Source organism: Apodemus sylvaticus, chromosome 11 (assembly GCF_947179515.1).
Source record: "Apodemus sylvaticus chromosome 11, mApoSyl1.1, whole genome shotgun sequence".
Taxonomy (NCBI): Eukaryota; Metazoa; Chordata; class Mammalia; order Rodentia; family Muridae; genus Apodemus; species Apodemus sylvaticus.
The window spans coordinates 2,108,128-2,131,684 of NC_067482.1; the positions used below are offsets into that span (position 1 = coordinate 2,108,128).

The 23,557-nt window shown below is 41.9% G+C and overlaps 1 protein-coding gene across 11 annotated transcripts in view; it reads left to right on the top strand.

The window, feature by feature from the left end:
• Evi5 (ecotropic viral integration site 5) overlaps positions 1 to 22,895 on the top strand; it is a 161,635-nt gene extending 138,740 nt beyond the window's left edge. For 10 of the 11 annotated variants that reach the window (XM_052199122.1, XM_052199130.1, XM_052199132.1 and 7 more), the window contains one exon: positions 10,900 to 14,502. In XM_052199122.1, the coding sequence (XP_052055082.1) occupies positions 10,900 to 11,217 (318 nt within the window). In that variant the 3' untranslated portion in view covers positions 11,218 to 14,502. Of the gene's footprint in view, positions 1 to 10,899; positions 14,503 to 17,399; positions 17,497 to 20,216 lie in introns of those variants that run through there. The other variant, XM_052199133.1, reaches the window with a different exon arrangement.
• The last annotated feature ends 662 nt before the right edge of the window (positions 22,896 to 23,557 follow it).

Genomic DNA, 23,557 nt, shown 5'->3' on the forward strand with positions numbered 1-23,557 from the left:
CAGTCTTCCTCTGCATGAAAACTCATGTTTTAGTAATATCTCATATTTAAAAACTGGTTATTCCTACTCTTTGTCTCATTTTTTCCCTTTGACTATTATGCCTGTTCTTCCAGACGCATCGTTAAAGCAGAGGGAAGGAAGATATTTGGTTTATTTGGTTTTTGTCTGTCTGTCTGTCTATGTGTGTGAGGAGAGGGTTGTTTTAGTTTAGTTTCTGTTCCAGGTTGGGCGTGGCTTTGTTCTCCATCGTGCTAGAGATGTTTAGAGAACTCATCTTTAGAACTCTTTATCTTTTTTTTTTTTATCTTTTTTTTTTTTTATCTTTTTCAGGAGGCCTGTGTATTAGGTCTGTCTTTGACACTGATTCTGAGACCTTAAAATGCGTGTTCATTTTATATCTCCATCCAATTAGAGAACATTAGGACCTGAGTTTGGAACCCAATACCCATGTTATATAGAAAAACAAAACAAAGCAGGTGTGGTTATGTATTCTGAGCATGGAGAAAGGTGTGTTTCTGTTGCTTGCTGGCCTCTAGACAACCTCCAGGTACAGAGAGACCTTCTCTCAAAGGAATAAGGTGATAAAGCAGGGCACTGATGCTCTCTTCTGGCCTCTGCACACGTGGTACCCCCCAACCCCCACGTCTGCACTCTGGGACTGCCTGTGCGGTGTACTAGAAGAGGAGTAGGAAGCAGCCAGGGAAAGGGCAGCATCGTATGTTTCAGGTAGAGAGGCATATATGCGAGAAGATCGTTAGGGCAGGTGCTCCCCAAGGAGAGCAGGAGTACAGAAGTAGTGGAGAGATCAGAGTGGGGCCCTGAGGCTAGGCCAGGATGGCATGGCTCCCTTGTCTTTCCTTTAGATCAAGTGTGTTAGACCAGGCTGGTGTGAATTTAGGGAGACTTGCTGGCTTCTGCTCCTCCAGTACTAGGATTAAAGCCATGCACCGCCACACCTAGCAAGGAAGCAACTTAATCTTTGTTACTTTTAAAAAATAAATAATACAATGCTAGTTCTTTTTTTTTTTTTCAAATTAGGAACATTTGCTGAGTATCAGTTAAAGGAGCTTTGGCAAAAAATGAACTACTGGCTCTCAGATTTACTAAAGCACAAAGTTTTTAACTGTGGCTAGAGGTTTTTAAAGCAGTGAATCATGTGCTTTTCATAAACAGTATCTCACAGATGCAGTTGGACACAAGATAATCAGATTTTCTCTCCCCACAAACAGAATAGCTGGAAATGTCTACCAGTGTACGTGTCTCAGACTCTGCTGCTCTGCTGCCTGTCTGATTTAAGTTGTGGTCAGTGTGAGGAACCTGTGAGGTGATAAGATAGCATTCATGAGGTCATGTGGTTTGCAAGTACCCAATCTCCACCAAGCAGCCTGCACGTCTCAGAACCGAGGAGTAGGATGCTGACCTAGCCAGGGTTTGTGCTCCCTGGCAAGGGGGAGGGGCTAATGCTTTAAAGTCATGTTATCAGGAGCTACAGTTCCTGAAAATAAGTGAGCACTGGAGTCTTCATGAGGCCTCCTGTGCCTTAGCTCCTCGCCTGGAGCCCTCGGGGTTATCGTAGCTTTCTTTTCAGATGAAGCTGAAGGAGGTAGTCATCACTTATTTTTCCTTTTGAATGATTTTTTCATTCATTCATTCACTCACTCATTCATTTACTTTATATCCCAATCATTTTTTATTGAGGGAAAAACTGCATCTAGAAGGTTTATATTATGTTTGGGTTTGGTTTTTTATATATATTTCCCCCCCCCCCCCCATTTTTCTCTTTTTCCCTCTTGCTCTGGTCCTGCTCACTCCGGGCCCATAGGTTCTTTATTTGTTTCTTGTTATGGATGGTTGTGAGCCACCTTGTGTTTGCTGGGATTTGAACTCATGACCTCCGGAACATCAGTCGATGCTCTTAACCACTAAGCCATCTCACCAGCCCTATGTTTTTTGGTTTTATATATATATTTTTTTTTCTATATTCTTTGTTTACAATCCAAAAGCTTTCCCCTTTCCCAGTCCCCCCCCCCCCATATGTCCCATAAGTCCTCTTCTCTCCATCCATTCTCCTATCTTTCCCCCTCCCTTTTCTCTGTCCTGGTACTCCCCTACAATGCTGGGTCAAGCCTTTCCAGGATTAGGGCCCTCTTCTTCCTTCTTCATGGGAATCATTGAATATGCTAGTTGTATCTTCAGTATTCAGAGCTTCAGGGCTAATTAATATCCACTTATCAATGATTGCATTCCATGTGTATTCTTTTGTGATTGTGTTACCTCGCTTAGGATGATATTTTCCAGTTCCATCCATTTGCATTACTTTACAAGTACACAATACTTATTTTCAGCCTGTCAGCATCTCTTTTTTGAATTGTACACAAAAAAATGACTACCTACTTTTATATAGGCAAAGAATAATTTTATGAAGAGAGTTGTGTGATCAGCTTTACCCACATAAAGTTTACGTTCTGTGGGCTTTTTGGTGTGTTCACAGGGTCATCACAGTCAGTTCTAGAATTCTTGGCAATCTAGAAAGAAACGCTGTCACCATCAGCAGTCCTTCCTCATCACCTCCAGATTTCTTTCCCTCACCCTAGGCCTCCACTGACCAGCTTTCTGTCTCTGTAGAGGTTCCTTGATACTGCACATGTAATATAAATAGAAACATGCAATATTTGATCTTATGTAACCTCCTTCTTCTGACATCAGATGCATAGTCTTCTGCCTGACACAAGGACTCTGATGGCAGCAGCCTTGCTTGCTTTTTTTCTGGTGACTATTGGTGGGTACACATTGGCTTGATTTGATGGATTGATAAAAGCCCATTATATAGCTTCAGCAACTCCTGTTAACAAAATTCAGTCCAGTCAGAGAAGAAAAACTTCATGAGGTCATCTTGCTAAGAGTCTGAGGGTTTTTAAATGCTTCATCTAAAGGTTAAATCAAATGAAATGTTCATGGTGCTTTGATCTAGCCTTAAAAGTTCAGACTGAAACAAGTGTGAAGTGATTTATTTCCTGTGATTGGTCATAAATTTACATAGAACTTCATACATTCCTAACCTCATCACCACTGGCATTAGACTGCTGTCTGAATATTGCTAATGGTTTCGATTTTGTCAAGATCCGTCGGCTGCCAGGAAGACCTTCAGCAGTAGTCTCACTTTGCTTGCCCACAGGACTGCACAGAGCTCCCTCTGTGTGACAGTCGGAGTCTCTGTAGATGGCTCCTTCCTTCTACTCAGGAAACAAGTGGACAGGATCAGTTTCTTCAGTTCCAAACTTTCTGCCTTTCACATGTTGGTACGCAGATCTTCCCTGCTTCCGAGTGTGAATTAACCATTGTGTTTTATACATTCTTACATAGAATCTTCAATTTCTTAAATTTTCAGTGTTTTTAATGACTCACTTAATGCTTTTTTTTTTTTAACTTTAAGTTACTAGTGTTTCAGTGAAGTGTCTCAGGATTTTAACTTAGCTTCTTAAGTATTGCATCTTAGGATTTTGGCATACAGTGATTAAGAAGTCACAACTTCCAGATGATCACTTTTATTTGTTTCCTCTTTGACTTTGGGTGCTTGTTTCTAGTTTTAATCTCTGTTGTGTTTATAATACAGTTTTAAAAAGAAGCTGATAATTCAGAAAAATTTAGAGCCTGGTTGTATATACATTGTAATTTATAATTCCTGTGCTTAGGAGAACAGGATAATCCTCAGCTTGGCAATGATGAAAAAAAAAGAAAGAAAATAGCATGTAATTACCTATTTTATTTATTTTAAATTCTGAAATCTGGAAAAACTATTAAAAGTATTCTATAAAGAATCCAACAACCTTATTGACCAAACGTAGGGGTGGGTAAGATGAGTAGACCTTAGCGATCCGAGTGGTCGTCGTGCTTTATGCCTGCCTGCCTGTGTGAAGCATAATGTGTGGTTAATTATTGGTGTTGAGTGTTGCCTACAGAAATGTTATCCAGCTCAAACAGATCTGTGCTTACAGACACTGCTACACAGGCAGACGTACAGACGGAGCTCTGTGATCTGATCTGACTCAGCCTCGGAAACTTACTGCAACAGTTCGCAGCTCACATGACTCACCTCAGTAGTTCAGACCTTGTCTAGGAGTGATCAAAGTTCATTTGCTTAGGGTTTTTTTTTTTTTTTCAGTATGCAGATGGCTTTTTCCACTTTGTTGTGGATTGATTGCCTTTCAAAATACCCGGTGCTCTTTCCTCATTTTTAAATCTCAGAATGTGGGACTTGTCTGGACTATGCAATCTTTGCTCATAACACGAAGAAAAGTTATTTTAACTTGAATAATATAGATCATTATCTACAAAATGCCATATAAATGTTTTATTAATATCTTACTAATTGTGTGAATTGCTTTGTTTAGATTTCAAAATTGGAAAAATATCAATCGTGTGTCTTTAAAATCAAGTAAAAAAATGAACTCTAACTCTTGATAAGCTAATGATATTCTAGAATGTGCCTTTAAAAATACAAACACAGAACATGTTATCTTCCCTGACTCTATGGGCACTTACCCAAGTGACCAGATTTTCTCAGCACAGATTTCTCAGCTCCTTAGCAATGGTCTCTATCTAGAAGCTTCAAGACTCAGAAATTAGGTCACTTGTTTGTTTCACAAAAGAAATTTAGCATACCATGGCTTAGCTTCTAGAGTAAACTGATGGTAAGTGAGTTCTAAAACGCTTACATATACTAACTACTAAAGAGTCACATGGGTCTTCAGAATATGCATCTGCAGAATGTTGGTACTTGAAGATTCTAGTGCCAGTCTTAATGTGAAGTAGTCATAGGTGTTGCTATTAGCTTCTGGTGTTTGAGTTTTCACTGTCATACAGCTAGAAACTCTGCTGCTTCCTGTGAAAGCCTAACTAAATTCATCAGACTATGAACATAACAGTTTCCTGTTTTCTTATTAACTATACAGCATTTTGTGCCTTATTCTTTGCCAGTTATATATCTTACTACTCTCCTTTGTCAATTGCCAAATGGTTGGGGTTTCCATGCTTACAGAGAAAGCTTGAGTTCTGATCTCTCTGTTGTTAGTGCAGGGCTAAGATTTTGCTAATTTTTAAAGATGTGGTAAATGTGTCCAGTGTCTTAAATGTTATTTATATGCTTTCTTCATGTTCTTACTTTTACTCTGTTCCTTAATGCATAACATGATGAAACAGTCCACGTCAGGTAAGGAGCAGTCCTCCCGTCCCTGTGAGAGTGTTTCCATCTGTCCGATTGCTGATTTCTGCATCTAACATGTAAATGGGGGGCATGAATGTGGTCAGGGCCTATCCAGAATTCTACCAGCTTTTTCATGTAGTTGGCATCTTACTGAATCAGAATGCTAAATTATTCAAAACTGATTTTAAACTCATCCCTGTAGTCCAAGGACTAAAGATAGAGATAAAATATATGTTCAGCAACAAATATTTCATGCTTTTCTGGAATGCTTCCTTAAAATATAAAACTCTAGCATCAGACCTATCTATATTCTTAACCATGCACAAGGCTGTGGGTTCAGTAACCAATAATTGAATGAATAAATGAATTCTTATTGCCCAGGCTGGGGTTACAGGCGTGTACCTCTGCACTTAGCTAGTAAGTAGATTTGTTTGTTATTTTGTAAGTTGAGTTGCATGTGAGCAGTGCTTTTTCTGCTTTTATTACTGTTAAGGATCAACTTGCAAGTCAGTTTTGAAGCACATTTGAGTATGTGGGACTTTTTTAATATATTTTTATTTTACGTGTATGACTGTTTTGCCTGCATATATGTATGTACATTATGTGCACGTCTTATGCCCATGGAGGCCAAAAGATGGTGTTAGATCCCCTGAAACTGAAATTACAAATGATTATAAGCCACCATGTGGATGCTGAGAACCAAACCCAGGACCTCTATAGGGACAGCGAGTGTTCTTAACCACTGAGCCATCTCTCCAGCCCCCTCTACTTTATTTCTTGAGACAGGGTCTCTAATGGAGCATGTCTCCACCCTCTCCTTGTGGTGGGGCTGTCAATGCATTCCACCACATCAGCTTTTAATGGGTACTAGGGACAGGGACTCAGAGCCTCGCACTTGCATAGCAAGCACTTTACCCACTGACAAGGCTGTGCTTTTTGTAAAGACATGAGATGTGCCTGGTGCTGTGGTACATATGCGTCTCAGCAGCTGAGAAGAGGAGGGAAGAAAGCCAGCTTAAGGTCACCTTCAGCTGCAGGCACTAGTCAGCTAAAGGCCAACCAGAAGTGAAATTTCCAGACAGTGCTAAGGGTTTGAACTCGTACCATCTTTCTGGCTCACAGCTTAAACATGGAAGTCAAAGTTCTTAAGAATGGTGTAACCTTTGTGCTAGATTTTATGCTTCTTGATCTACATCTAAAAGAACTGACTAGGCACCTCTGAGCTGTGTGCTCAGAAGTAGTGTAGTTCCTTAGAATGGTGAAAGAGAGAAAGAGAGTGAGTGTGTGTGTGTGTGTGTGTGTGTGTGTGTGTCTGTCGGGCCGGGAGAGGGTGAAATTTCCCAGCAGGAGGGTTGTTTAAACAGATCATGGTGCATCTCTAAATGAGGTACCACTTAACCATCAAAAAATGGCAAGACTATGAAGTATGGAGGTGAGCCACAGGTGGGAAGCAGGCTGTAAGGCCATGCCCATAATGACCAGTAAGGTTAGACTTACCTCAAAAGCTCTGATAAATGTTAGTATTTGTCTCAGGATTATAGGCCACAGAATTGCTTTGTTTTCTAGCTTGTCTCTAGTTGATATGCTATTTATGTAATAAGTTTATAATAAAACTAAAGTCATAGTGCAGGCAGTGTTGGCCGTTACCTGGCAACTTCTTTTTATGTAGAGCATGTCCTCACAAGAATGAAATGACTAGTTGTCAGTGTACATATCTGTAGGTGTGCAGTTGTCTGTGCCCTCTGTTGTTTTGCCCTGCTTTTCTTAGATGTTGACTTTACATCTCTGGTAATATTTGACTGTTTCAGTTTTAAGACTGAGGAATAAACACAGGTTCAAGCCATACAGGTCTCAGCAAGGGGGAAGCGTACATAAGCTCACACCCCAACCAAGAAGCAACCTAAAATTAATATCCACTTACAAAGGAAAATTTCATTTTCTTGATTGGATTCTCACTGGGTATATTAACTACTCTTAAGGGTAGGCTCTGTGCCTGGCAGTGAATGGCAAAGCAGAATGAACTTAGGGTATTGTTGTCTCACTTGCTTTGTTTGGGCTTTTTATGTCTTACTGGTCTTTTGCTTGTTTATTATGGTTTCTGATTTTGTAATTTTATAGTGTGTGTACACGCACGTGAGTGTGTATGTGTAAGTGTGTGAGCATGTTGGATGCATCTGCCTGTGTGTGTGATGTGTGTGGGTGTGTTTCTTGTTCTCTCTCTCTCTCTCTCTCTCACACACCTTCTTTCTTTCTAATTCTGGTTTGTTTGCTTTTTTGTTTGCTGGTTTGTTTTCTAGAGAAAGAAGAGATGGAGCTGAGAGGGTAGGAACGATCTAAGAGAAGTTTGAGAGAGGAAACCATGATCAGAAGATATTTTATGAAAAAAATTTCAATTGAAAGACTGAGGAATGAAAAAAACCAATAGGAAGTTGACTTAGACATGTTAACCTTGATCTTCTTTGTAGAACAATCTACCCGAGACCCTTCTCTTGGAGTGTCTGAAGACTCTATAAAAGGTTCCTTTACTTATAATATGAATCATGTTTCCTCTATTTCCATAGCAAATCTCCCTCGCTCTTTCTCTCTCCCCCTTCTCCCCAGCTTCTTAGTGAATCTCAGAAGTACTTCAAAGCACAGTGGGAGCTTTAAAACATATATCTGATTTTACCTAGGGATTTCACAATTAAGGATTTTTTGTTGTTCAGTATCATAAGAATACTTGTTCATATTTGCCCAGGAATTAATAAAGGCAGTAAGCCTCCAAATAGTTTGCTTAAACTATGTGTACTTTTCAAGACACACAGAGCCAGATGTCGTGATTCAGCCTTGGCATCTCAATATTTGGGTTGGTTAAGGCAGGAAGGTCACAAGTTCAATACCACCTGAGCAACATAGTCAATAGTTTCCATTAATTGTTTTTATTTCTTGATTGACCCAAAAATTTATCCTGTAAGATCAGAAACACAAAGAGAACATATTGCTGGAGCAGCAGTGTATAATTTAATATGTGTGTCAAGGGTCATTTAGTTTGACATTCATTCCCAAACCCTGCCTGTGTCCCCAAAGGGGACAAGTATACGAAACAGCTAGTTTAAAAAGAATGCTCCCAGGGAGGGCCCACCTTGGGGAAGAGATGCACTGGCTCACATCAACCTGTGTGTGTTCACTGGGGAGTCAGCCAAGCCAAGGCAGGCACTCATTGTCTGGAAGATAAAACTCCTGACACTGCGTTTGCTCTCATTGACTCCGCCCCCTGGGTTTGAACAGAGGTCTGCCTCAGAGGCATTCATTTTCTTGCATTCTCCTGTCACTCAGGGTTAAGCCAAAGGCTCCTTGTGTAATAAACCAGAGTCTTCCCTCCTTGAGCAGTAGACCAGAGTCCTCCCTCCTTGGGCAAGAGACCAGAGTCCTCCCTCCTTGGGCAGTAGACCAAAGTCCTCCCTCCTTGTGCAGTAGACTAGTGTCCTCCTTTGTGCAGTAGACTAGTGTCCTCCTTTGTATAGTAGACCATCATCTCTTACCTTTCTTTGTTTCTTCATGAAACCAAAAAATTCCTCTACTTTGTTCTATCAGCAGCTCTCAAAGAGGCTTTAGCCATCACCCTTGATGTTGAGAAACTGAATCTTCAAGCCATAGTAAATTTTCTGTATTTGCATCATCTGATAAAGTCTACAGTATGTTCACTATGGTACACTTTGTTAGAGCAAAGGAAAACCACAGCTTTCCAAACAATTGACAAGTTGTGGTTCTTCTGCCCCTCCCCTGTAACAGCAGGAAGAAGGAAGACACGTGTTCCATAATATTTCCTCAGAAGGATCTGGGGAAGAAAAGAGAAAGGAAGAGATTAACTGACTGAACTCAGCATTCAGAGCTATAAATCATGTGTTGCGATACGGCAAAGGGATGTTGCATCAGAGCATGGCGGTTGTAGTAAAACCCTGGCTCTCATGGCCCGGCTTCTTACACTGTTCTGTGCTTTTGCTGAGAGTGCTGAGTTTAGAGTCCCTCAGCTGCACCAGGGGCCCCATGCTGCTTCAGCCTCACTATCTCCATATAATTTTCTTCTCTTGCTGTAGGACAGGAACGTTTCTTTGTAGCTGAAGCAGTGCCTGAGCCAGGCAATCACCTTACTGAAGCGAGCATCCCATGTTCAGTTGTGACAAGCAAGCAAGGAATTGCTAAAGTGTCTTCACCTCTTCCTGGAAGTCTTGTCAGGAAAGCTAGGAGGCAGCGTGGCAAGGTTATAATGGCTTTTCTCTCAGAGCCGTTAGTTTTGAAAGTGTTTGTAACATTTCCTGTCTGTTTCGCATTGCCTTTATCTCAAGATTTGAAAGATAGTGACTCGTCACTGACAGCAGGGATAGAGGTTGATAGGAATGAAGAATGTAGGAACATGAAATGTATCTTAGCATATCCTTTAATCCTCAATTGGTGGGAGCTAATTAACCATTTTTGCTGTTCTTAATTCTACTATTTTTATAGGGGAAATAGACACAGCATACAGGACAAATGAAAGTCAAAATTAACTTTATATTTTCAGCATAAGTTTCCAAGGGCAAGATGATGTCTAATTATATAATAAGAGTGGTGGTGCCTGTGGTCGTGGTGAGCACAGGGCTTTGATGGGGCTGAAGCAGAGGAGCACAGCTGACGTCTGGGAAAGGCGCTGATGGAGAATGTAGCTGAAGGTTAAAAGGGCTGACAGCTCCCAGCACAAGCCCAGCACGAGCCCAGGTGGCCTTTACCTTCTCAGACTCCTTATATGAGACATAGAGACAGGGAAAGAACAGAGGTGTGGTTACTAAATAAAAAAGAAGGAAAAAAATTGATCCTCTTAAGAGAAGTCAGACATTCTCTCCAAAGGAGCAGAAAGAGAAAGCAGAGGTGACACACAGGGTGGGCATATGCGCCCCAAATTTGATTTGAGTGTTAGTATCTGGTGGCCTGTGGAAGTGGAGAATGTTGCATGTATTCATGCTGGCCTCAAACTTGATATGTAGTTGAGAATAACATTAAATTTGTGATCCTCCTGCCTCCATCTGCCAATGCTGAAACTCCCAGAGTTTCCTCACTAAGCCGGGGTTGTGCAGTGTGTGGGTTGAGTGCATGGATGTGAGCACGCCAGTGAACCACCCAACCAACTTACCTACTTTTTCAGTTCCAAGACTCAGAATTCAGTGATTTCTGATTCATTTTTGTCATTTATGGAATTAAGGTGACATGCTTTTGAGATGGTGTGTGTAATAGTGAAGTATATAGTCTTTTAAGTTCATACCTCCTAGGAATGCAGCTAATATTTGCAGATGAATTGATAGACTGTCTGTGATTTACCTCAGAATAATCCAGGGATAAGGATGATATAATTTGTAATACAGCCAGACTGTCTGTGTGGAAATCAGGTGATATATACATGGAGTTCATATTTTTAGCACAGTAAAGTTATAGTTGAAATTAAAACTATTAGCTTTGAAATCTCATCAGGTTTCTCTCAAGTTTATTTCCTAATCTATAAATGAGAACAATAAAATCTGTTAATAGGACTGTTAGAGTCCGTTAGAATGAGTTACATCCCATTACATAACATTTCTATAAGTAAAAAGATGAAGGCATTGTCTTCCTTGAATCTGAATCCCTGTTTTTTCATGGCGGTTGGTCCTGTGCCTCAACATCCGATAACCTGGACTTTGTTCTCACAGCTCAGATGCCTAAAAGGCCAGCGGGACTTCTCCAGCCGACCGCCTTTTGATGGAATCCACATTGTCAGCCATCTAATAGGAGACGATGAATTGTTCCACTCATCGGATGAAGATTTTATAGATAGTTCCTTACAGGAAAGTGCCATCGGTTTTCCTTTGCACAGAAAATCTGGCCCAATGTCTCTAAATCGCACTTTAGCAGATGGTAGTGAGAGCGAAGCAGAAGACAGCGTGCTGGGAACTCCGGAGCGTGGCCCTGAGGTTCCACAGAAGCAGCTCCCTCAGACACAGAGAGAGTCCTACTCAACTACTGTGTGACCGTCACAATGACAGTTGGAGTCTTACCTGAGAGCCGGGGCCACCCCTGCCCTGTACACATATGTCTGTTTACAGTCTTACCTGACTGTCTTTGCCAAATGCTCACTGAATTTCCATTGCCATAGCAGACTGAAGGATGCTAATTGGTAAATGGGGTTCTAACAGTATTACCGAATATAATTTTTCCTATTTAGAAAATACTGCTATGTCTAAATGTGAGAACTGTTTAAAAATTGAGGACTGTGGGAAGTTCGATTCTTTTTAAACAGAACTGCTCTCGTGCAATATTTTGTGCTCACCGAACAAACTGTACATTAGTGTTTATTAATTTGTTTCCAAGTCAGCTGCCTGTGGACATCTGACCAGAACAGATGTGATTTAACCTGTGCTTGAGGATATCTCTGTCTTCACTAAAATTCAGTTCTGTTGCCATTGGAGACTGTCAGACAAACACCTTTCCTTTGTATAATTTCTAAACACAAAGTAATTGTCTGTTCTGAAAATTTTTTGTTTTAGTTTCTAAGTTTTATGTGTACTATACTTCTATGTGTTAGAATAGTCACAGGTTAACTACAGGTATATTATTTGTACATATTTATAAATCTGTCACCCAGCATCCTCTTACATGAGTAGCAAGCATTGACAAGAACTGCCTTCAGCATTCTAACAGGACTTCTGTAAATAACAGGTTAAAATAAAACTAAATACAGATCAGACACTACTGGCTTAGCAGCTGTAGTAACTTGCTAGCAGATTCATAACCGATTGCTGTTCAAACACTACTGGTGAAGTCCTTTACTTCATCTCTAACTAATAAACTTTTCATGATTAAAGAGGTTTAGCACATGCTACTTCTGCTAATCTAGTTAATATAATTTAGCACTAGAATAAGGTCCAAGATGCACAGCAAATATATCTGAAAAAATGTTGTGAATATTGTATTTAAATTCTTTAGTTTTTAACCGACAGGTAAAGCCATAAGAACCCTTTACTCTTAGTTGGTTCCATGTGTTCAGACTTGTTCTCTAGAAACCCGGATGCCTGTTAGTTGTGAATTGAGAAAGGACACTCAGCCTGTGGAGAGGCTGCAGGCAGGTGCTGACTGGATGCCTCCGCACTCTTTTGTGTTAGCAGATGAGGAAAAGAAGGGCCACAGTGGAAAATAGAGTTTAGTACATTTATGGAGGTATACTCTTACACAGAACGTTGTATACATAAAGAAAAATGTTGTATGATATGGAGTAAAAAAACCAAGTAGTTTTCATTCTAAGACTGTGTGATGCCTTATGCTGCATTGTGGGCAAGGCTTTCCCAGCAAGACTGCTAGCTACTCTCTTGCTTGACAGACAAGATTGGAAACATGCCTTCTGTGTCCAGAGCACCCACTAAATTCTCATATTTAATTTACCCATGATCACAAGCTAGTTATTTGAGGTATTAATTAAAATCTCTCTCTAGGCTTTTCACAAGGCCTAGCTAATGAGTTTTTCAGTTCCCTGCTCTCTGCCAATAAAATAAGTTTTATTTAAATCTGTTTCCTGAGAATCTTCTGTAGAGATGGGCATTCACGAGCATCAGAGTCAAGTCTCTGGGTGAGAGTAGATCCTGCTCTGATACTGGACAGTACTGCCAGGGTCTAGTCCTTTAGGGTTCTCCTGTGTGGTTCTGTACTGCTAGTCCAAGAGGTTGTCAATAGCCCAGCGAAGTGACATGACTTGTAGCCCTGTTGTTTATCTAGATCCCACATCAGGAAACCTGAATGGGGCTGGCATACAGCTCACAAGTTAGAGTGCTTACCTGAAATGTCCACAGCCCCGTGTCCAACCCCAGCACCACCACAAACCAAGCAAGCTCAGAGAACTTCCTAATACTCTTTCTGGTTTGAAGTAGGTGTAAAATAACCTCGGTAATTAAACTTTAATTCCTTGATACTCTTGTGATTTGTACAGTGGAACACTAGAAACAACATCTACTTGAGGTCTTGAGTCATGTCAGGTGCGGTGGGCATCCTACATCTGCTACTCTGGAAGCTAAGGCAGGAAGATTGCTTGAGTATAAGACCAGCCTGGGTAACAGGAAGATTTTGTCTCAAAAATATTTTTTTTAATTTACATATACCTGAGAAAGATGTAAAATCTTTCTGGCCATCAGGGTCCTGTAGGATACTATGCCCTGAATGTTAAGTATCTGTTTAGGACTTTGAGGTGTTGGACTGTGGTCTAATGATGAATTTTACTTCATCTGATATTTTTGTGTCTTTCAAATGGTATCTGCTTACACCCTAAGACTTGAAGGATGTTCTAGGGAGAAAATGGGTAGATGACAGATGACAGAAAACCTTGCTCTCTTGGGATAGTGTCTTTCCTGCTCTGCCCTAGGGGACATACTAAAGGAAAGGCAGCAAGCCCAGACTTTAGGATTCAGAAAGCAGTTCAACAAACTTTTTTTTTTCAGTACTGGGGATGGAACCCAGGGCCTTACACAGTGGGTAAGCTCTCTACCACTGTGCCACACCCAGTCTGAGGCCAAAGATATTGTTTTATCAACTTCTACCCTGGTTTCTTGTTTGAATTTTTTGTTTTGGTTTGTTTTTATTTTGTTTGGCCAGTTAGCGGCCAGTCTCAGCCTTTGCTGGTTGATGGAAACATATTCCAGCTAACTGGCCGTTTATGTTGAGAACAAGAGAAAAAGCCGTTTCCAGCCCTGAGTACAATGCAGCTCGTGAATTTCCAGACAGTGCCTTTGATTGAAAATAATGTCTACTGCTTTTGAAGCATATTATTCCCGGCATCATAAGAAGTCATTTGGTTCCATATTCACCATTTGCATAATGAACTGTAATATTCAATTTTTAAAAGTTACAGATATTAATTATGTTTTGGTAAGCTTTTCATGTCCAGTATGGTTATTGCACAATACCAAGACATCGATGGCCAACATTTGTAGAATCAGTAACTTACTAAAGCAATGAGTTTTAGCTTGAAAGTTATTGCTGCTCTAGATTAGCAACAATTTTTAATTAACTTCTTAGTAATTCTGAAATTAATTAAAATTTATTATTGACAATAGGGAAGATGCTATTTAAAATCCAATTTAACATTCCATCTGTGGATCTACATACCTCTTCCCTCCAGGGAAGAGATGACACACGGTAATATATTGAACATGCAAAGTTTCAAATGTATCTCATTGTACTGTTGGGTTTTCTTAATTGTAACACTGTATAACCTAAAATGTTTACTTGTGCCTTTGCTTTAAATAATTAAAGTTTCTCATTTTACAAGATTTTATTTCCTTAAATTATTAACTTTGAGAATGAGGGGCGCCAGAATCCTATTACGGATGTTTGGCCACAGACAGGGTTGGTACTGCGAGGTTTGTGCCTCTCAGTGGGATGTCACGTCCACCTGCTCTACACACAGTGCCAAGCAGTCTGCATGCAGTTGGTATCCAGAAGATATTTTCAGTTTCATAGACATCCAAGTGTCTAGTTTTGTTTCCTTCCAAACTGTGACAAATAAGTGTCAGTGGCCTATTTTCATCACAAATATAGTTTAGGTCATTGAAGGCATTATCGGTGAATTCAGTAATACATTCAGATGTGTGTGGTTTAGGTATCACATGGAGGCTACTGCAGGTTAGTTCAGAACTGGGTGCACCTGTGGCACTCATGAAGCACCACAAGACATTTACAAGAGGTATCATCCAGGCTTCTCTACCTTGGAGCTGTTTGGATTCCAGTCTTTGTTGCAGAACATGTTGCATGCTGTAAGATGCTTGCAGTATTCACAACCTCTACTCACTAGATGCCAGTAGCACATGTGCCTTCAATTGGGCAGACTATCTCCAGGTATGGAGCAAGGAGGGACCATTCAGTGAGGTTCCTAGGGAATCAGTGCTGTTGACTGGGCACAAACTGGTCAAGGACCCATGAGGAAAGAACAGAACTTCTCCTTCCTCCGTAGTGTGAGGCTCAGAGAAACATTAAAGTCTTCCTCCAGATCCAAGTGTGAATGTTGGTAGTGTGAAGAGAAAATGTCCACCATAGCTTTCTCCCCCTGGGTGTTTTCGACCTCAGATGGCTTCACTGCAGAGACTGCTTCTACCCAGATTAGCTAAGCCTGTTCTCTTGATCTAGCTGTATATCACAGTCCCAGTCTTTTTTTTTTTTAATTTTTTTATTCGATATAATTTATTTACATTTCAAATGATTTCCCCTTTTCTAGCCCCCCCACTCCCCAAAGTCCTGGTCTTTTTTATCAGTGTATAATAACCACACCTTGTTCAGTTGTGCGCAACAACTCCACCTCTCACTTCAACTGCTGAGTTTTCTCCATCAGAGAGCCGGGTCGCTCTGATTTCCTGTGTTTGCCTTTTCCTTCATTCCCTCACCACTGCAGTCACATCTGCCCCTGGATATGTCATCCAGAAATTGTCACAAGGAGGGCAGAGGACAGAAGTGACTCCATGGCTGAAAAACGATTTAGAAGCATAGGAAGAAGGTCACTAGAGTTAAATCTAAGAATATGCATACTTCTCGAAGACACGGAAAATTGGGATCATTTGCAGTAGTTGGTTGAAGAGGGAAAATGTGTACATCAATAGGTCATTTCGTGTCTGTTAGGGTAGTTGTCTGTCCAAAAAGAAAAGTAGTCCTGGAGGCACACACCTGCCCCGGTTCTCAGGGTTCTGAGGCAGGAGGATTCCTCCAGCCAGAAATTTGAGACAAACCTGGGTAACTTCACCAAACTGCATCTTGAAAAAGAAGAAAGGGAAAATAAAAGTTTGGCAGTGGTATAGGAAAATTGGGGCCTGTGAGTCACTGCTAAACTACTGTGGAGAGCAGTTCTATGCTTTTGAAAGGAGTTTAACAGCGTTACTACGCAACCCAACAATTCTAGGTAATTAACCTGGAGCAGGATTCAGGTACTTACACTCCATCAACGGCTGAATGGAGGTCGGATGTGCTTGATGTATGCCCACAAGGGAACCGTATCCATAAAAAGTGAAGTCCTGATGGATTATACAGCAAGAGAGGGACCTTCAAAACATGCTGTAGTGTTTTCACTAGTAGCCAGAAAGACCCGGTCAGTTCCCTTAGAGTAGACCTTTCACCAGGAGATGGGATAGCCCAGGAGGTTAAAGTTCCGGAAGTCGGTAATGCTGACTGATGCTTGTATAGCCATGAATTTGCCTGTTGGGGTAGGGTGTGAAAAGACCTCCTTCCCAGGCTTAAGTGTGTCAATACTTGGTCCCCAGTATTGATGCTGTCAGTGATACCTGTTTTAGAAAGTGGTATACCCTGTATGAAGTGAGGCCTTGCTGGAGGGACTTTGAGGATAATGGCTGTTGTCCTATCTAGCCAGAGATCACTGCTTCCTGACGCACCAGAATGTGAAGGAGTTACCCATGCAGGTGTCCATTGCTGCAATGGATGGACCTCTAATGCTGAGCCCATACATACTACCGCCCTTGAGTAGCTTCTCTGGGGGTATTTTGGTCACAGAAATGTGTAAGTAATGAATACAGGAAAGCAGCACCAAGAAGTGAGGTTGTTTCTGAGATGATGATCACGTGACATTTAGGCCTTTGGGAATTGCTTACAGGAGTCATGTAAAGGCCGTTGGTGGGAGCCCATAAGACCAGCACACAAATAAAAAGGTGAACAGGAAAGTTAGCCAGGTTAAGAGGCTTCCAAGGGGAGCAAGGACTCGGGGGCAGAGCCAGAGGCCATTCATGTGACATGCTCACAAAGAATATGACATTCTACCATGTCCAGGATCAGTGAAGCTGGAATTGATAGCTGAATTGTATGGGGAAATTTCAAGCATAGCATTTAGGATGTGGTGTGGCTTCTGCTCACTCCTTTTAGCCAGATTGAGACAGGGAGGAGGGAGCAGACAAATGGAAAAAGTAGTTTTATCAGGAAGGGAACATGACCCCAGTAGCAGGCAAGGCAACTGTGGGCAAAGTGACTGCACTTGCCAAAGAGGCTTGGCACTGGGACAGTGGAAATCATGTCTTGGGGACAAGGCTTCACCAGTGGAAGGTATGAGGGTGCGATAATACAAACCCATTTTTTAGACTTTGATTTAGATAGAGTGTCTGAGAAGACAGCCTCCAAAGTACTCTACTCCAAAATGGCCACTGAAAGAAATCTGTTGCCTGCTTCTGTCACACAGGTTCTTAAAGGCCACTGCAATTATGGCCCAAGGAGGCATGCACCATCGCAGACTTGAAGCAGAGCTTGGCATCATGTACCCGGTGCTGGTTTTACAGGTGTGTTGGTTGCGAGAGTGACAGGATAATGAAGGTTGTGTCTTAGTTCCTCAGAGGAAGCAGGGAGGTAGCGGGCTTGAAGATGAAGGGCGAGTTTCAGTGGAGACACCAGGATGGTGGAGATGCCATAGGAGGCTGCACGCCCCAAATGCAGCCAGCTTAAGAGAGAGGCACATGTACTTCAGGCCATGGGACTGTGGGCAGAAGGCTCTCCCTAAGCTCTTAGAACCTACATGGTTCCACCACGAATCCAAGATGCTAGATGCAGATACAAGTTCAGTATCTACCTCTTCAGAGTCTTGCTTTTGCTTTTTTATTTTTTTTCCAATGTATGTGAGTGCTCTATCTGTATGTACCTACAAGTCAGTAGAGGGCATCAGATCCCATTACAGATGGTTGTGGGCCACCATATAATTGCTGGGAATTGAACCCAGGACCTCTGGAAGAGCAGCCAGCGCTCTTAACACTGAGACTTCTCTCCAACCCCTGCTCTTGCTTTGTTAAATCTTCCCTCTGTTTTGGTAAGGAAATACTTATGCCCACCATTGTATATTGGAAGTATGTAATTTATTAACAGTAGCTCACAGTAAGAACAATTGTCTTAAGGTCTCAAAGGAGACTTTGGATTTTGAACTGTGTTGGAGTTAGTACTAAAGGGACTTTTAACAGGGAGTAGTGGCACACACATGTAATTTAAGTAGAGGCAGGAGAATGGATGCAATTTCAAGGCCAGCCTGGTTTATGTGGTAAGTCTCAAGTTAGCCAAGGCTATGTAGGGAAACCCTATCTTGGTGAGGGAAGGAGTTGTGGGGGCGGGTGGGGGGAAGGAACAAACACTGCAGAGATCTTTAAAGTTGAATGTCTTGCTTTAAGAGATGACCTTTGGAGACCAGTGGCAGAACATCACAGTTTGGATATGAAAATGTACCCGTGGGGTCACATGTTTGAATACTTTGTCCTCGGCTGGTGCTGTTGACCATAGCCATCTGCCTTCACTACCATGGGCTTCTCAAATATTGAGCCAGAAGGACCCACTCCTCCCCCTTCAGTTCACCTGAAAACAACAAAAGTTAACTAATGGGATACTTAACTCAAATTATTAGTTTGAAAAGATGCTAGGTATGTTTAGAATTTATAAAGTCAGCTTACAAGTGAAAGATATTTAGAAGGAAAAATAAAACCTGAAGTTACAACATTCACACATTCATGAATTTTTAAAAATTATTAATGGCCAAGCCAGTTCAGTCATTCAACAGGGTCTCAAGGGAGGGAGTGAGGATTGAAAAAGAAGAAAAACAATTAGATAGAATTATAACATGGCTCCAGATGTACCAAGGCCAAAGCAGGTTTATTTCTCTCCCGCCTGCATTTACATCATTCTAGGTACATCCAAAAAGCATGGTCAGTTCTTCAATCAAAGACAAAGTAATCAAGCAAAGTAGTAAACCAGGAGATCACCTGAGATAGTAATTAAGTAGCGGACAGAGCCCCATGGCCACTGTTTATAATTTTCTTATCTGAGCCTACTTCCTTGTCTGAGCCCAGTGACAAATGCCAAATTCTTAGAAGCAGTACCAAAAGCTCTCAACAATTAGACAAGCCAGGTGTAATAGCACATGAGCGATCCCAGCATTCTCGAAGTGACGTCACACTCAGCTGCATGGAGAGTGTTTTGCAATTTGGGTGACAGGAGACCTTGCCTCAACAATCTGGCATAAAATTCCGGCACTAACCTGGTGGTTGGTTGAACCTGGACAAATTTTAGAAAAAAAGGTGTGTGTGCGTGTGTGTCTGTGCAGGTATGTCTGCATGAGTGCACTTGTGTGTGTGCATGCTTGTGAATATGTGTATGTGTGCAGGTGTGTCTATATGTGCCTTTGTGTGTGCATGCATGCGTATGCATGTGTGTGTACATACATGTGCAATGGAGGACACAGTACCAGTGTGGTGGTCAGAGGACAGCTTCAGGGATTGATCATCACCCTCTATTTTCTGGGTCCCAGGAATTGAACTCAGTCCTCAGGCTTAGCAGCAAGCCCCTTTTCATACTGAACCACATCATTGGCCCTTAGCTTTACTTTCTCTACAACGCTGTGTGACCTGTGGTTTTTTTTTTTAACTCATCGTTTATTTTTTGATTCTTCATACATTCAAATGTGAATAATATTCTACCTGTCCCTAAGATTTACAAATGCAATGCCTCTGAATATTAATGAAGAAATACTTGAATGGTTAATCCTAGTTTCTAGGAAAATGAAATACTAATTCTATTTAGTTATAGAAAATAATTCTTTCAGTGAAGTAGAAATCCCAGAATTAAGTATCACTGGCCTACCCCTGTAATGTATGGTGTTTTCTATAACCCTGGGCTTTTCCATTTGTCTACTTTGTTCCCAGAAACAACAACTCTGAGACATTATTATTATTGAATAAATGCCTAGGCCAAAAGGCTTGGCTCATTCCCTGACTAGTTCTTAATTTAATCCTCCCATTATTCTAGTCTAAGTTCTGTCACATGGCCAGTCACCTGGTCCTCAGTCTCATGCGACTGTCTTCTTCTGTGTCTGGGGCTAATCTCCTCATGCCTGACTCAAACCTAGCATCTCCTCTCTCTGCCAGAACTCCACCTACCTATTTCCTGCCTAAGCCAATAGGCCAACAGCATTTTATTGACAGGTGATGCTTCCATACAGTATAAGAGATTCTTTTCATTCCTCTAGCCGTGTGATCACTGAATGGTGCCCAGGACACTGCGGAGACGAAGGTCGGCCAGACTCCTATCAGTCAGATGGCACCGTAGATACAGAGGTGTGGTTGTAAGATTAAGTCCACGGGACGTCAGAGATCGTGTCTGGGCTGCCAGCAGGCTGGGGAGTAACTCAGTTGGTACAGTTCTTGCCTAGTGTGTTATGAAGTCCTGGGCCCCATCCTGAGGTGTTCTGAATGAGAATGACTGCCTTAGGCTCCTCTATCCGAATGCACACATCGAAGTTGGCGGAACTGTTTGGGAAGGACTAGGAGGTGTGGCCTTGTTGGAGGAGATATGTCACTGGGGGGCGAGCTCTGAGGTTTCAAAAGCCCTCGCCATTCACAAGTAGCTCTCTTCTTCTCTCTGCTTTGTACCTGTAAATCAGCTGAAAACTCTAAGGTGCTGCCGTAGCACAATACCTGCCTGCTTGCTGCAATGCTTCCCACTGTGGCGCTCATGCACTCAACTCCTAAAACCATGAGCCCCCAAATTAAATGCTTTCTTTTATAAGTTGCCTTGGTCTTGGTGCTTTGTCATGGCAAAAGAAAAGTAACTAAGATATGTTCCCATCATGTCATAAACCAAATCTGGACTCTCAGCACTTAGGAGGAGGAGGGTCACAAGTTCAAGGTCATCCTCTGCTACACAGCAAGTTCAAAACCAGCCCAGGCTACAGGAGAGTGTTTCAAAAAGCAAAATACCCAGTACCTTAAGGTGGGGGACCTCTTCTGGAATTATCCCAGTTGCAACTATACAAGGTCTCATTCACTCTCGTGACATACTTTGTATATGGATACTAATATTACCTAGTGGGGTCTGTGTTGTAATTATATCTTAATCCATTGTGTACTGAGAGAGGAGTTAGGTTTAGAACGCCTTCCTCAGATGTCCCTCAAAGAAGCTGCTACCGTGTCTACAACCGCCCTCACCCCACATTGTCAAGGATAGCTACTTTTTCAGAGACGTCTTCGTTAAAGGGAGAATGGAAAGATGCTGGTTGACTTGAAAGATGTCTCTCTGATTTGTTTCACAGGAAGTGCATTCTGTACACATGAGAGACTCCGGGTGGAGAGGCATCGTGGCAGTTGAGATGCACCTGGGAGTGCCAACTGCCCCTGCTTCTACCACAGCTCCGCATGGCAGGCTGGAGCAGGCAGCCAGCCAACCACTGTGCCCTGGCCTCATTTCTTCCAGAAGAGGATGTCTGGGCTCTGTGCAACCTCTGCTCTTCTACTAAGGTTTTCCTTCCTGGTGCTTTCTGTAGTCAGCCTCCAGGTACCCTTAGGGCCTACCCTAGCCAGACTGTAATTACTATTGACCTTGGTTTTTATCTTCCTGGAAATCCAGCACTTGTTCCAGTTAGTAGGATTAGACCAAACACACTCCTAAGAGTTTTGGCCTGTAGCTGGTACTGTACATGCCTAGAATGTACAAAGAGCCTGAGTTTGAACCCAGCACCAATAAACTAGGCATGGTAGTACACATCTGTAATTCCAGCACCTAGGAGGTAGAAACATAAGGACCAGAAGTTCAGGGTCATCCTTGGTTGCATATTGAGCTTGAGGCCAGCCTGGGCTACATGAAACTCTTTCTGAAAAAACAATGAAATGAGCAGATGTGTTCAGGGTCCTCTGGAGAAGCAGTTACTGCTCTCCCATGCAGAGCATGTCTCCAGACTCTCAGCTGCTTTCTGTCTGTCAGAGTTCTGGCCCTGCTGGATGCTTCATGAAGATGGAGCGATGCAGTGGTCAACTGTGTGTGTCAGCTGTTTTATGTGTATGTGTGCACCTGCTTATGTGCACCGCAAGCATGCAAGTGCACACAGAAGCCAGAGATCACTGGAGCCCTTGGATCTGGAGATACTGATGGATGTGAACCACCCAGAATGAGTGCTGGGAATTAGCCAGGCCCTCTGCAGGAGCAGCCCAAGTTCTTAACCTCTGAGCCAGCTCACAAGCTACTGCACTGTGCCTGTGGGCTCATCTGTGTTGTCACCCATATCCACTGCTTTCCCTCCATAAGTCCAGTGTGCGGGCATACTGAATTCTGTTTACACACTCATAAATCAACAGGTGTTTTGTTATCTCTTCTTTGCTACTGTAAATGATGTCAATGCAATTACCATACACGCTTTCTGTCAGGGCATCGATTTTCAGTTAAGTGTGGGAGAATTAATGGGTCGTGCATAGCCCTGTGTTTAGCCACATCAAGGCATTCCAAAGCTCAGTCAAGGGTTGGCAGTGCTTCACAATCCCAAAATCCCTAGCTCTCCATTAACATTGACTACCCTCTACCCTTGATGTGCCCTGGTGGCTTCTGAGGGTGAATTTGCTTTGCTCCATGTCTGATGTGATTATCGGCCCTTTGTGTATATTCTTTGGAAAATGTATACTTAGAGTTTTGCCCACTTCGACGTATGTTGTTATGATTGGTTTGGTTTCTGTTTGTCTCATTTTTACTTTTGTGTTTCAGATGCAGCTTTGTGTAGCTGGCAACAATCTCAGAGCCCTGACTCCCTTGCCTCCTCCTCGCAAATGCTGGGATTACGTATGAGTCCACCTGGCCTCACTTGGTTCTCACTTATTATTGAATTGTAAAAATAATTTATACATTTTGTATACAGATTTCTTTGTCAGATATATGATGCCCAAATGTAGCAAGTATTTTTTCCTATTCTATTAACAGTTTTTTCCTCTTTCTTAATTTGTTCTTTAAACTACCAAGTTTTCATTCTGATGAAATTCACACTGGTTTATTTGGGGTTTTTTTTTTTTTTTTGGTTTTAATTACTATTTTTAAATATATGTGGGGCATTTGTGGAGGACAACTTGAAGAGAATAATTGGTTCTCTCTCTCTCTCTCTCCCCTCTCAAGATTTATTTATTTATTTTATGTATGTGAGTACACTGTTGCTGTCTTTAGACACGCCAGAAGAGTGCATCTTTGATTACAGATGGTTGTGAGCCACCATGTGGTTGCTGGGATCTGAACTCAGGACCTCTGGAAGAGCAGTCGGTGCTCTTAACCACTGAGCCACCTCTCCAGCCTCCCTCTCTTTCTTTTTTTTTTTTTTATTGATATATTTTTTATTTACATTTCAAATGATTTCCCCTTTTCTGGGTCCCCACTCCCCGCAAGTCCCATAAGCCCTCTTCCGTCCCCCTGTTCTTCCATCCACCCCTTCCCACTTCCCTGTTCTGGAATTCCCCTATACTCTTGCACTGAGTTTTTCCAGAACCAGGGGCCATTCCTCTATTCTTTTTGGACATCATTTAATTTGTGGATTATGTCCTGGGTATTCAAAGTTTCTAG